General features: G+C 41.7%; 1 protein-coding gene across 1 annotated transcript; it reads right to left on the bottom strand.

The window, feature by feature from the left end:
• Positions 1 to 299: 299 nt before the first annotated feature.
• CPOX (coproporphyrinogen oxidase) lies at positions 300 to 14,577 on the bottom strand. The gene is made up of 7 exons (XM_052641581.1): positions 14,052 to 14,577; positions 11,102 to 11,245; positions 9,904 to 10,014; positions 9,152 to 9,293; positions 6,569 to 6,787; positions 2,646 to 2,750; positions 300 to 1,439 (listed from the first exon to the last, which is right to left on the bottom strand). The coding sequence occupies exons 1-7, from the start codon at positions 14,575 to 14,577 to the stop codon at positions 1,352 to 1,354; spliced, it is 1,335 nt and encodes a 444-aa protein (XP_052497541.1). The 3' UTR covers positions 300 to 1,351.

The following is a 14,577-nucleotide window of genomic DNA, read 5'->3' on the forward strand; positions in this document are numbered from 1 at the left end:
ATACTCAGGAATGAGGAATTATGGTTTTAGTACTAAGAAATATTCATCTTTCCTAAATCAACTATCCTAGAAAAAAATGAAAAATACAAACCTTCCTTAGTTATACTTCATAACAAAACTTATCAGCATACTTGCAGGAAGAGAACTGAAGAAGTCATACATCTTCAAGCTCTGAAGAGTCACACACAACCATACATTCAACGTATTCCAAAATAATGCTTAATAACGTGCAGGAAGATACCATTCCTTATAAACTACAATGTATTATGAATAAAATACATTCATTTTATTTCCTGAACAAAGAAGTCTCAGAAACTCTGCTGTGATTTTCTCTTAGGAGCAAAGGTAAGACTTGCAGAATCTCTAATTTTAAAAGAGGGTCATTTCAATTAGTGCATCTTCTAAGAAATATGTTTATAAAATGCCTACACGCTTCTTACATTAGTTAAGTCTGCTCTAATTATAGAAGGAAAATGTTTCTCACTTCCTAAATGAGAAACATTCCCTAAATTTACAACATCCCCCGATTGTTCTTAGTCTAAACCTCTGTATAGAAGTGTCTAGAATAGAAGTGTGCAAATATCAGAATTCAAGGATATAAGTTTTCATGCTGAAAAGTGCATAGACTTTCAACATCGACAAAAATCAAAATGCCACTTAGATTATTTCTTGTTTAAATAACAGTGATGTCACTTTACAGTTAACTGTAGGTAATCATTGAATTGTAACACATGCAGAGATTAAGAAAATTTCCAGTGTTTCTAAACATCTATCATTATAAAAATGAATATTTTACCAAATTATGGTCTCCAAAGATATAAAGATTATGATCTAAGAAACTTCAGCAATGACAAAGTAAAATTTTTACCTTCATTTCCAGCAGCTTTCTAAACTTACCATTCTAAATCTTATTGAATTAATGAAAACAAAATTTACCCCAAAACAGATTTTTGTGGCAGAAACTAAATCTTAATACATGAAGCAAAAGTAACATGAGAAGTTTCCTGAAACAAATTATAATAGTTAGATCCTCTTAACCAATTCTTGGAAATACAATGTCGTTGTTTGTAAACTTGTCATATAAAATGATTCTAAAGTACAAATGAGCTTTTACATCAACCAGTTGACAAGCTGCCACCTCACCACCCATCACCAACAGCATCTGGTGGAAGCTTCCGGTGCTTAAAACACATTTCACCACCTGTCAAGGAGGCAGACTCCAGGGTAGAGAAAGAAGACTGGAGCTCTAAGACACAGGTAACTAAGTGCCACACCATGGCGGTGGTGTCGGCCAGTGGATCAGGAGGTGCACTGATGTCCCCCGAGCCCCGGGAAGGCTGCTCTGTCTGCATCAAGGCACCCAGTCCCTCGGGTGGCGCAAAACTTCCAGAATTTCAGCTTCTTTGGAGTTCTCTGAGGGTGAATGCATGTACTCCCATCTGTGGAGGTTCAAAACAGAAGCAAAAATAGGTAATAACAATAAAAAATAAATAAACAACATACACACCTTTTTATCTAAACTAAATAAAATTCTAAGGGTAATAAAAAGTCCTATAACTCTTTGTCTCCACTAAGCTTTCAAAAAATATTTGCTGCTAAAGAAATAAAGTTTCTTAATATAATTCCTGGAGCAAAGTATAGCTAATATTAATATTCCAGAGCCAAAACACACTTTTACTATAATCTAGGGTTTTGTAAAGTATAGAACCTCAGATGATCCATGGGCAAACTTTTTTTTTAGCTTAGTACTTTTTCTTTTATTTTAATGTGTTCATTTCTATTTAGGACAAAAATGTTGGTTTGTCTTTAATTTTCTCTCTGAAAATATGAGTATAAAATTTAAGTAAATAATATGTCAGATTATATACAAATATATAAACAATGGTGAAAATGGCTAAACTGTAGTATGAACTCTGGTAAATGGAGAAGGCAATGGCACCCCACTCCAGTACTCTTGCCTGGAGAATCCCATGGATGGAGGAGCCTGGTGGGCTGCAGTCCATGGGGTTGCTAAGAGTCGGACACGACTGAGCGACTTCACTTTCACTTTTCACTTTCATGCACTGGAGAAGGAAATGGCAACCCACTCCAGTGTTCTTGCCTGGAGAATCCTGGGGACGGAGGAACCTGGTGGGCTGCCGTCTATGGGGTCACACAGAGTCGGACACGACTGAAGCGACTTAGCAGCAGCAGCAAACATTGGTTTAGACCGGGGGCTGGCAAACTTTGGGCTTCACTGATGGCAGTAGACACAGGTTCAACCCCTGGATCAGGAAGATCCCCTGAAGAAGGGAATGGCAACCTACTCCAGTATTCTTGCCTGGGAAATCCCACGGACAGAGGAGCCTGGCAGGCTACAGTCTATGGGGTCGCAAAGAGTCGGACACGACTTAGCAACTAAATCACCTAGCTAACTTTCCCTGTAAAGGGTTGAATAATAAATATCTTGGGCTCTTGGGGTCACATACATTTTGTAGGCTGTAGCCTATTCCTTTTTCGCCTGTGATTTTCTTATAAAGACAGCAAAGTCAAAATCAATGATATCTTTAGGAAAGCTATTTGTAGTTATCAATCTTCATGCTGTGTAGGGGTCAGAGGACTGGGGGGGGTGAGGAATAACTATCTTTCTCATGAGTTATTCTTACCGGGCAGTGAGAGGTAAAGACATCAAGATGCTTTCGATCCTGGATCCCGGAGTGAAGAGGCCAAACTTTGTACCCCGATCATACAGCAGGTTAAATTCTACATACCTGAGATGAAGACATCAAATACGATTAAGAGCTTGTGAGTATAGTCTTACAATTAGTCCATAATAAATACTTCATGGGGGGAGATGGTGGGGGGGGGGGGTGGGGGTTGGTGGGCATCTTCCCACCACCCTCACCCCATCAGCTGTAACTGGCACAGGAAACACCAGTCTCATCAGCTGACTTTTCTCCATCCGGACAGGCATAAAGAAAAGGGTATTCTATCCAGCAAACAAGAGGATCTAGATTCAGCCCCAGCACAGAGCAGTTACAAAACAATAAGGTTATGTTTTCCAATAAATAAACAGGATGAACACAAACCTTAGAACTTGAAGGCACAAAAACAATTAAGATAAGCAAATGTTACCCTTTATCAGGATAGAGCAGCTCTCTCTGGGGCTCCCACTGAGTCTGAGATGTTTGAGTCGAAGACTTCATTTCACTGCTAATAACTCACATGAACTAAGACAGTGTAAAGTTCTTGTAACTGAAAAGCCAAGAACAGTTAACAGAACTCTATCTATAGTTACTAACATATCCCAGGTATTTCCTTTCCTTAAAGTAGTTAAGCAGTCATACAATTCTGTCTTGCTGCAGACTGATGACAAAAGTCATAATGAAAGGTAGTAGTGATTTGAGTTGCAATGCTTAGCTTTATTTTCTTAGAAAAATATCCTTAACATCAACTAAAACCTGGTTCAGGATATAAGTCTGCCATTAACAGACACAGTCATATCTAAACTCCGTCTAGCTTAAAAATCTGTGATTTCCTTTAACATCAAAAGATTGTTTACAAAAGGGTCTTTTCTCTCCAACTTCTTGGAGATACTTCAAAAAGATCATTTCTACTAGCCAAAAAATGACTCATAAAGCTGAAAATTTCAATAAACAGTTCCCCCTTCAAATCATTTCTCAACTCCTTCAAAAACTAGTCTCTTGGTCCAAACTTCCCTCAGATATTATCATTAATGCACTGATTACTGTAATTTAATCACAACAACAAAAAAAACATATTCTCTAGATTCCAACAGTGCTTCAATTTTTAGAAAGCACCCTTCACTGTGGAAACTTGCCAATGGCTCTGAGAAAATTTAAATAAGTTACATTCATGGACCCCTTTCTACTTCTCATCATTTATCACCGATTAAGTTTTGTGCACTAATAACTAATACCTTCTTTAGTCTGTTTCAAAAGATGACTTAAGTCAATCTTAACTTCTTCCTAAGACCACAGGAAAAAAACATCAGTCTCTCAACTTCTTTTCGCACCCCTGATGTTATCTTTCTGAAACGTGATATTTAACGGATGGCTGTGATTCTCTATTTGTACTGACGTCTTGTTCAGACACCCCTGTAAGGAGCTCCCAAATGAGCCTCTTGTGCTCATGAGTGAATCCTTGTGCTGCTTTTCTGTTTAAGTGAACAATGTTCCTTCTTGTGTAGCCTGACTTTCACCAGGTTTTGCTTAGATCTGATCTTTCCTATCCTTTCCATACATTTATGCTCTCCGAGATATCTGTAAACTATGAACCTCAGCCATTCCCTTTAATACAACTGATATCTACCTTGATATCCATCTATCCTGTTTCCCTGTCCCAAAATACAACAAAATAAGTCACAGATGTTTAGTTTCTCTGAAAAAGAAACTAAAAAAGCACCTCCTAAGATTGGAGGTTCAAGGTCTGGGGAGAGAACAGAAGTAACTGAGGGCAGGCACGTGTGTTCAATCATGTCTGACTCTTTGCGACCCTGTGGACTGCAGCCTGCCAGACTTCTCTGTCCATGGGATTTCCCAGACAAGAATAATAGAGTGGGTTTCTGTCTCCTCCTCCAAGGGATCTTCCCGACCTAGGGATCCAACCCACGTCTCCTGCATTCGCAGGCAGGTTCATTACCAGTGTACCACCACAAGACTAAATGAGATTGCCAAAGAAGAGGCTGTCAAGTCAAAAGATAAGCAGCCTGACCACCACAGGGGAAAGTTTTATTTGGGGCGACAGAAAGTGGGGGAAAGTAATACAGATAATGGGTTATGAACGCCATGTAAGAAAGTGACGTCAGGGCTCATAACCACAAAAAAGAGCTAGGGTTATCTTAAGTCCCAGAGTTGACTGCCATTTTAAGGCCCAGAGATAAGGACAGTAGAAGGGGCCTCTTTCAAAGTACCGTCACCTACCACACCACAGAAAATTAACCTAACACCCCACACTTCTGCCAAATTCAAACAACACGACATGCAATGATACACACAAATGGAACTCTCAAAATATGCTGTCAATTAATAACAATAATAAAACAAACAGAATAAGACATTATTCCTATGTCCAAAAAGTTTTAAAGGCTTCACCTCCTGAGTAGTCACAAACCCTGCTGGCTTTGCATAAGAAATCTCACGTAAAACGAGAACATGGCACTTTCCACAGAGTTTGGTTTATTTATGTATTAATTGTTTCTCTTTTTTTGTTCTTTCGTTTTACTTTTGTTTTCATTTTTTCCAGAGTTTTAATTTACCCTCTTAGGATGGTCTTCCCCACTAAACTAGGAACATCTCTGCCCAGCATGAGCCCTAGTCATCGGGGCATAGGATAAATGTCAAGAGAAAGGAAAGGAGGAGTAAGGGTGTACTTGGGAAATCATAGGACCAAAAAACACACCTGTCCTTAAAAAAATGCCCCTGTTTAATAAATGTCTGACAAGACCACAATCAATCCTCATTTTCCCAAGTTTTATACACAGGGAGTAGGCAGGCACAGGCAGTTCTAAGAAAGTGTAAATAACAAACATTTATCTTTAGACTTGGAACAGTATCTAACTGAACGTTTTCAGGGCATTAGCCTTATCTCCTTAAGTTCCCAAAGCTTCATATGCCCAAGACAGAATTAATATAAATGAGAAAATCCATTTTTGTAGGCATGGACCAGTAGAACACATGCAATTTAAGATGGTAATGAGAAACCACTGTGAGCTGGAAGAGTGGCTCATCTGCAGCAGATTCACAATCACACCCCAGCTGAAGATGCCCCTGTGCGGGTCATCCAACTGAGCTCACCAACTCAGCGCACAAAGCAGGGTGGCCAAAATAAGCATCGTGGCTGGCAACACTAACTGCTTAACCACTCACATGGAAGAAGGTCTGCAAGTTTTGAAGGCACAATGACCTGGTTCCACATCTGGGATCTTTGATTTACCAGCGGTGTAAACTTGGGCAAGGGACTTACTTCGCTGAGACTAAGTTTTATCATCTGTAAAATGATGATAGTTATACCAATTCCACAGGTTTGTGATGAAAAATTAGATGCAAACTGCCTAACGTACTGGCCAGCACATATGAACAGTTCCATAACAAACGAATATCATTACAGTTCCCTAACTATTTCTAAAACAATCATTTTCATTATAATGACTTCCATGAAAACCTGAAGTTAAACAAAAAAAGGTACGATTCAGAATTTACAAAGCAGCGAAAACATTAAATGATTCTCCTACCTTGGCAGAAGGTTGGAAGGTATTGCTCGAAGAAAAACTAAACGAAATCAGCTGAATTAAATTCAACAAGTACTTACTATAAGCCTAATATGAGTCTCTAATGTACAGACAGATTAAACAAACTTTGCTCTTTTTATAATACTATTTCACAGTGTTTTTTTAATTCACTTGTTATTTATCTAGTTATGAAAAGAAATCAGGGTGAGCATTAACACAGCTCTGACAAAGTACTGGCCAAGATGACCATCACCCACGGTTATTACAGTTGCTCCACTCCACCCTCCCACTCCCACCTCTTATGACACGAAAAGGGTCATGCTCCTGTCCCTCACTCACCGTCCTCTTCGGAGCTGCTGCCACAACTTCTCCTGGGGAGTGAAGGAGTCATCACAGTGCTTCTTCACAAGGGGGACGTAAGAAGGAATGATCGCCTGGGTGCAGCTCTGCACAAAGCGAAACACCTCCTCCTTGGATGGAGAGTCGAGGTCATCAAAAAAGATACCCCCGATACCCCTCCGCTCCCCACGATGGGCTATAAAAAAGTAATCGTCACACCTGGAAAACACAGCAGGACCACAAAAGGAAAAAGAGATGTACGTGAAATCAGTGTGAGCATTTCAGCTTACAGCACCATCCCTGACTAATGCCAGCACAGTGCCCTTTCTTTCTGTGCACATCTAAAATGAAACTAGAGTTTTAGACAGATTTCCTGCAGTTATTACCGATGTAGAAAACGCTTACACTTACCTACAAATCAAGTAGGCAAGTGAATGCAAGTCTATCTAACGTGGCGTTGTAACACCTTTACTGAAAAGAAAAACAGAGTCCACTCTTACTAGTCGTATTTCTTACAACAAATGATGCTGCTGCCCTCGGAAGCATTGCTGCTTTTGCAGGAGGCAGGAACCCTCCACCAACAATGCCACCAAGTCCATGACCAGGGGCTAACCCCTAAGCTCTCTGAATCAGTTCTTATTCACCAAAGGAAGGTACAGTAAATTACCTCTAAGGTCTCTCTCAGCAATAAAACGTGATGACTCTACAGTATGCGTGACTCAGGGGAGGGTTGCTGGAAGGAAACGTCCAGAGAGTAAGAGTCCTCAGAATGTTAAAGGCTGCCCTTGTGAGCCAGCGCATGAGACCATCAGTTTGTTCTACAGTCTCCCCATCTGGGCCCACTAGAGCAGATTTCCTAAGTCACTTCCTAACTGCTAACAGCTGACTTCGTGGAAATAGTTGACTTCTTTCCATTATCTTGATATAATAAGGGTTTGTAAACAGGAAAAAATGTACAAACAAAAACTAAAAACTACTGAAAAGGTTATCGTGAAAATAGCCTTAATAGTTTAAAATTTTAAACAAGGTGGGGGGCAGGGGCAGAAGATACAAATCCCTAGAACTGATGCACGGGTATAATTCATCTTGACTGCAACTTCTTGACTTTTTTTCACACATATATTTTATTAACAGAGTTAAAGAACAGCCGGAGGAAGGCTGTAAAGCCAGCTTTAATGAAATCATATTAATTCCACATCTCTCTTCATGGGATTATGAAATTAAGAGATTTAACTAAATACACTAAAAACTTTTTAACTAGCCTGTATCTGAGATATTTTCTTAATACGACTCAGATAAAGTTCTTCAGTAACAGGGATAAAAGGAAACCAAAAAAAAAAAAGAGAGAGAGAATATCCCATCCTCCTGCTGGAAGGAAGCTAATATGTAACAAAAAAAACAATTCTTACACCTCTGTTCCACGGCTATGCAGTGTTCAGTGGTAATGTCAAATCAAAAAGAGGTTATGTAAATGTCTTATCTTTTCTGAGGATTTTAAAACTGAACTCCATATTCTTACATAAATAACAGCAAGATTCTACAAATGTTAGCACTAAAAACAAAGCAAAAACAACCCACCCAAAACCCTTTCTGTTCCTTCTTTTTCTAGAATGGCATTTAGCTCCAAGCAGTGATGAGTACTTTATTCTTATTCCAGATAACTTTATGCAGAGATTCCATTTCATGTCTATCAAATACCCTGGGTAACTCTTTTCTTTATCATTAGAGTTTCTTTCACAAAGTTTCCAACCCCAGTGTTCTCCTTGTCCCAAATCTCCGGTACATTTGCACCTCTCCTAACAGTTCTCCAACTCTTCCCATGCTCTAACACATTTCTATGTCAACAACGAGATGATAATCCTCATGTGGGGTGAGAATTTAATACAGTAAGTCCCTTACATACGAACCTTCAAGTTGCAAATTTTCAAAGATTCTACAGTTGTGCACGCCCAATCTTCTAAGTTAGTTCCCGTGGTCTGGTGTACATGCATGCATCCTCTGCAAGTACATGTGCTTCTGTGCACTTTACTGTCCAGTACCACACAGTGTACAGTATCCTTATTTCAAGCCCAGGATGCTCAGAAGCAAGCACAAAAACGGCAGTCTGTAGCTGGTACTATGCTGTACTTCTCAAGTTACTGTACTGTTAGATTTAAAATGTTTCTTTATTTCCTGTCTGTGTTTGTCTATTTATATATTATTTGTGTGAAAAACATTATAAATCTATTCCAGTACAATACTATATGACTGATTGTATTACCTGGGTACCTAGGCTAACTTTGTTGGACTTATGAACGCACTCTTGGAATGGAACTTGTTTATTTGTAGGGGACTTACTGTATACCAACTTAGGATTAAAAAGTCTCCGATTCTCAGGCATCAATCACCTTCAAGTTTATATACTAATCATCTGGTTTAACATTAAAACCATGTAAAACTGGTATCTCACTTCTGCTGGGCAAAGAAAACAGTTCAACCTCCATAAGCTGCAAAAGGTATGTAGTGACACAGTAGTGCCTTCAGGAGCTACAGAAGGAATGGTAAACATGTAGGGATCATGAGAAGTTCAATAGCTTTACCTACCACTTTTTAAATTTGGGATAGAGATCTGGACCATGCTGGTCACATGCCTCCTTGAGAGTCCTGTGAAAATGGACCGCATCCTCTTGGTTTAAGTATGTTGGGGTAAGGTCACATCCACCACCAAACCACCACAGGGTGTTACCTATCAAATCAAGACACGTGATTCAAGTGGATGCTGCTCTAAAGGAAAAGTTAGACACGTTGCTTTAAATGCCATCACCTGCAGAGGCAGGCACAGCAGCGGCATGCACTGCTCAGGAGCTTGGACAGGGTAACAGCCCAACTAATGGCACACATAGGCTGGAACTATATTTACATCATGAGGCATGATCAACTGTACCCCATCGTAAAGCCACTGAAAATGCACTGGGGACTGGCAAAGCTACGTATGTGGAAAATAACTTCCAAAAGCAAGTTCTCAGTGGCAACTTAACATTGCACGTGAGGTTTCCCTTTGTTTGTAATAAATTAGTATTTGCAAAGAACCCTATGTGCACTTTTAGTTCAGGTGCATTACACCATTCTTTGCGTTGGAGGAAATATGGGGACATCAGAGTCCAGCCAACACCGCTTTCACTTTTCATGTCTAGTGTATATAACCCATTGCACCTGCCAAGGAGTAAGCTTTCACATGCCTCCTGAAACAATTAAGACTGTACTTAATTTTTCTTGACTTTAGGTGTTATGCCTAATAACCTGTTTTAAAATACTCATTTTGCACAATAATACTTTTCACAGCTTGAGACGCCTACCGTCAGCTTCTTCCACCTCGAAGTATCTGTAGTTGAAATGGATAGTAGGAGTATGAGGATTCTTGGGGTGAATGACAGAGCTCACGCCCATGGCAGAAAATGGCAATTTACCTGGAAAGGAATATAGAGAACTGCACTTGAACACCTGGCTTGATACAAATTAACTCCAACATGGTTTCTGAATCAATTTTCAAAGGTTGCTTTTTTATTTATCTCTTAAAACATAATTTTTAAAAAATAATTGTGAGGAATCCCCAGGTGGTACAGAGCTTAGGACTCCTCACTCTGACTGCCAAAAGCCTGCGATTCAATCCCTGGTCAGGGAACTAAGATCCCACATACCTCAAGGTCAAAAAACGAACAAACAGACAACCTGTTAACACTTTAGCACATGTGCCTATGTGCAAATGTGTGTGAGTGTATATATACCTACATATGTTTGTGTGTATGCTTAGTTGCTCAGTCATGTCCGACTCTTTGCGACCCCATGGACTGTTGCCTGCAAGGTTCCTGTCAATGGAATTCCTCAAGCAAGAATACTGGAGTGAGTTGTCATTAAAAAAAACTGTGAACAGGTTCATCTGGTATATGCAACTGAATGGAATTTTATAGAATCAATGTTACTTTTACAAATAAAACTTATGGGGAGAAAAGATTTGCAGGAACTATTAAAGGCTGCCGAGATTGTCTGCATACTAAAGAGCAGAGACATTACTTTGCCAACAAAGGTTTGTCTCATCAAGGCTATGGTTTTTCCAGTAGTCATATATGAATGTGAGAGTTGGACTATAAAGAAAGCTGAGCACCAAAGAATTGATATTTTTGAACTACGGTGTTGAAGAAGACTCTTGAGAGTCCCTTGGACTGCAAAGAGATCCAACCAGTCCATCCTAAAGGAGACCAGTCCTGAGTGTTCATTGGAAGGACTGATGTTGAAGATGAAACTCCAATACTTTGACAACCTAATGCAAAGAGCTGACTCATTTGAAAAGACCCTGATACTGGGAAAGATTGAAGGCAGGAGAAGGAGACGACAGAGGATGAGATGGTTAGATGGCACCACCGACTCAATGGAGATGAGTTTCAGTACTCTGGGAGTTGGTGATGGACAGGGAGGCCTGGTGTGCTGCAGTCCACAGGGTCATGAAGAGTCGGATACGACTCAGCGACTAAACTGAACTGAGATTGTCTGATTTACCATCTTTTGTCTTCAGTAGTTTTCCTCTGCTTCTCATTTGTTTTGCTGCTTCCTCAGAAAGATTTCCATGAACGACAGAAATGCTAACCCCAGCCTTTTCAAAAACATGCCCATCTTGAAGTACACAGCTGATGCCGCCACCTCCTGTGAACAGAAATGTAAAATTAGAGAATGTAAGGGTATGTACAAAGCTGAAAACTACTGCTGCAAGAAGATGGTGGGATTAGGAGTTATTTTCCTTCTCTACTTTCCAAATCTTCCATAATATCAGTATATTTATAATTGTTAAATACAATAAAATTAGATAACCAGCTTAGCACTATGATATTTTCTATTGACTATAAGCAAATATTTTAACTTTTCACATCACCATTTCTTCTATGTCACTGTTTGTTGTTGTTTAGTTGCTAAGTCCTGTCTGACTCTTTGCGACCCCATGGACTGTAGCCTGCCAGGCTTCTCTGTTCATGGGATATTTCAGACAAGAATACTGGAGTGGGTTGCCATTTCCTTTTCTAGGGGATTTTCCAAACCCAGGCTTGGAACCCATTTCTCCTGCATTAACAGGTAGATTCTTTACCACTAAGCCACCTGGGAAGCCCCGACATCCTTACATCATCCTCTACAATAAATTACTGAAATAGTTTCCCTTCAAATAAGACCATCCAGAACGGCATCTATTTGTTATGGTATGTGAGAAAACTAAGATTAAAGACTGGAATGAATATATTTGAACTTGGCTCAGACAGTAAAAGCGTCTGCCTGCAATGCAGGAGACCCGGGTTCAATCCCTGGGTCAGGAAGATCCCCTGGAGAAGGAAATGGCAACCCATTCCAGTACTCTTGCCTGGAAAATTCCATGGACTGAGGAGCCTGGTAGGCTACAGTCCATGGGGTCGCAAAGAGTTGGACACAACTGAGCGATTTCACTCTCACTTTCAAGAGTTCCATATTGTTTCAATTGGTTTTCTCTCAGTGTGCTGTTTGCCTTTTAATTTCATTCACAGGTAACTAAAAAACAGTAGATATTTGAATGCTTAAGGGATTTGGAGGCTTAAACTGAGTGAGATACACATTAACGTTTAGGTATATGACCTTTAAGGCTTCTCAGGCAGTGCTAGTGGTGAAGAACCGCCTGCCAATGCAGCAAACATAAGAGAAGCGGGTTCGATCCCTTTGTGGGGAAGATCCCCTGGAGAAGGAAATGGCAATCCACTCCAATATTCTTGCCTGGAGAATTCCTTGGACAGAGGACTCTGGAGGGCTACAGTCCCTAGGGTTGCAAAGAGTCAATATGAGCTTTACTCCCAGTAGCTGGTATGTTTGTTTTTTTAAGACACTAGAATTAATTGTTTCCTGAAGCTTCATGTTTGGCTTGTTTTATTTCTAAGAATTTTTAGAGCTGGATGGGATGCAGTACAACCCTTGTATATTTCAAACGAGAAAAGTGAGGCCCGGTGAGCAAAACACCGTCTCCAGAAACACACAACTAGTAAATGACCCAAACAATTGGTCTCAGTGCCTTCTAAGCATCAAACAGTATCTGTAGCAGTTCATATATATTCATGTTGTGGTGTTGGAGAAGACTCTTGAGAGTCCCTTGGACTGCAAGGGGATCCAACCAGTCCATTCTGAAGATCAGCCCTGGGATTTCTTTGGAAGGAATGATGCTAAGGCTGAAACTCCAGTACTTTGACCACCTCATGCGAAGAGTTGACTCATTGGAAAAGACTCTGATGCTGGGAGGGATTGGGGGCAGGAGGAGAAGGGGACAACAGAGGATGAGATGGCCGGATGGCATCACTGACTCGATGGACGTGAGTCTGAGTGAACTCCGGGAGTTGGTGATGGACAGGGAGGCCTGGCGTGCTGCGATTCATGGGGTTGCAAAGAGTTGGACATGACTGAGCGACTGAACTGAACTGAACCCTCATATAAAATTTCATTTCATAGATGAGGAAACAGAGGCACAAAAAGTAACTTTGGAAGGTCACACAGCCAGTCCAAGTTGTCTCCTGAATCAACAGTCTTCACTTAAAAACATTACAAGATAGGGAATTCCCTGGCAGTCCAGTGGTTAGGACTCTGAACTGTAACTGCTGAGGGCCAAGGTTCAGTCCCTGGTCAGGGAACTAAGGTCCCACAAGCCAGGAGGCAAGGCCAGGGGAAAAAAAAAAAAGAAGGCTTAAATAAAAAGCTACAAGACGAAAAACACTAAGAAAACCAGACTTAGTTTCATTTAAAATAAATATGTCAATATCACAATTCAAAACCAGCTGATAAGAAGTTGCTGTTGTATTTCCAGGTAAGAAGGATCAAAAATCCTTTAAGTTTATGACCAAGATATAGGGTTTCACCATATAGGTAATAACATGAATATATGAGTCTATAAGAACTGGGTCTTAATACTTAACTATTTTGCCAACTGAGGTAAACACTCTCCCAGCAGGAAATATGATGGGTGCACTTGGCTGAACTGCTAGCCATTTCTTGCGAAACCTGGGCAAAAGACACAGTGACACAACACCCTCAGCAGGAGGAGTCTAGCTGACAGTAAGCAAGAGACTTTCTCTTTCCATCTCCAGAGAAGAATGGGTAAAGGAACCCGGAGAAAGAGATGAAATGTACAGACAAATCTATGCTCAATTACAACCTTGGGCATCCTTGCCTGTGGGTTAAAACTGACCTTAAGACTTCTTTGAAAAGTGCCATATAAAATTGCAAAGATTTTTGAAATGTCCACTACTAGAGTGACAGCAGGTTTGGAAGCCGAGGGCTGATGACCCTGTCAGTGTCAACCGTTTTAAAGGAGAACCTTTTAACTTGGCAGCCGCTGTGTAGGTACCCCTTCTCTACTCCCATTCCTTATTCTGAGTCATTTTCTCCCAGCAAACTAAAACCCGACCTCTCTTCCCCATCTCCACCTCCCGCTAGGGGCTGACCTCCTCACCTTCCTTCCTCTCCCACCGGTCCACAGAGAAGCGGGCGCCCCTGTCCACCTGTGCCAGCGCCTGGCACACCTGGGCCTGGGTCTCCAGTATCAGCAGCTCCATCTTGGTCTTCATGTCGTCCGGCCTCCTCCGCAGCTCGCGCAGGTCGGTCACCGGCGGGGCCATGAAGCAGCGGCAGCGGCGGGCCAGCTCATCGTCCTCCTCCTCGGGGCTGCCGGGCGATGCGCTCTTGCGCACCATCTCCGCCCGCTCCACGTGCCCGAAGGCGGCGGCGGCTAGTCCCACCAGCCCCGCCAGCCCCGCGGCTAGCCGAGTCCTCAGCCGGGAGCCGCCTCCCACCGGGGGGCCGTACCCCAGCCCGCGGCTCTGCTCGCGGCAAGCGGTACCAGGGGGGCGGCACAGGCGTCCGGCCGCGCAGCGCGGGGCCCAAGCGCGCAGCTCCCCGCAGGCGCGCAGCTCCCCGCAAGCGCCCCGCACCGCGCGCCAGCAGGGACCCGCGCTCAGCCAGCGCACATGCATGGCCAT

The sequence above is a fragment of the Budorcas taxicolor genome, chromosome 1 (assembly GCF_023091745.1).
Source record: "Budorcas taxicolor isolate Tak-1 chromosome 1, Takin1.1, whole genome shotgun sequence".
Taxonomy (NCBI): domain Eukaryota; kingdom Metazoa; phylum Chordata; class Mammalia; order Artiodactyla; family Bovidae; genus Budorcas; species Budorcas taxicolor.

Coding starts and splice junctions, on each gene's coding strand:
- CPOX (XM_052641581.1), bottom strand. CDS start 14,577: ATGGCCATGCATGTGCGCTGGCTGAGCGCGGGTCCCTGCTGGCGCGCG. Junction 11,246..14,051: donor CCGGTGGGAGAGGAAGGAAG/GTGAGGAGGTCA, acceptor TTCTGTTCACAG/GAGGTGGCGGCATCAGCTGT. Junction 2,751..6,568: donor CAGCAGCTCCGAAGAGGACG/GTGAGTGAGGGA, acceptor TCTTCATCTCAG/GTATGTAGAATTTAACCTGC.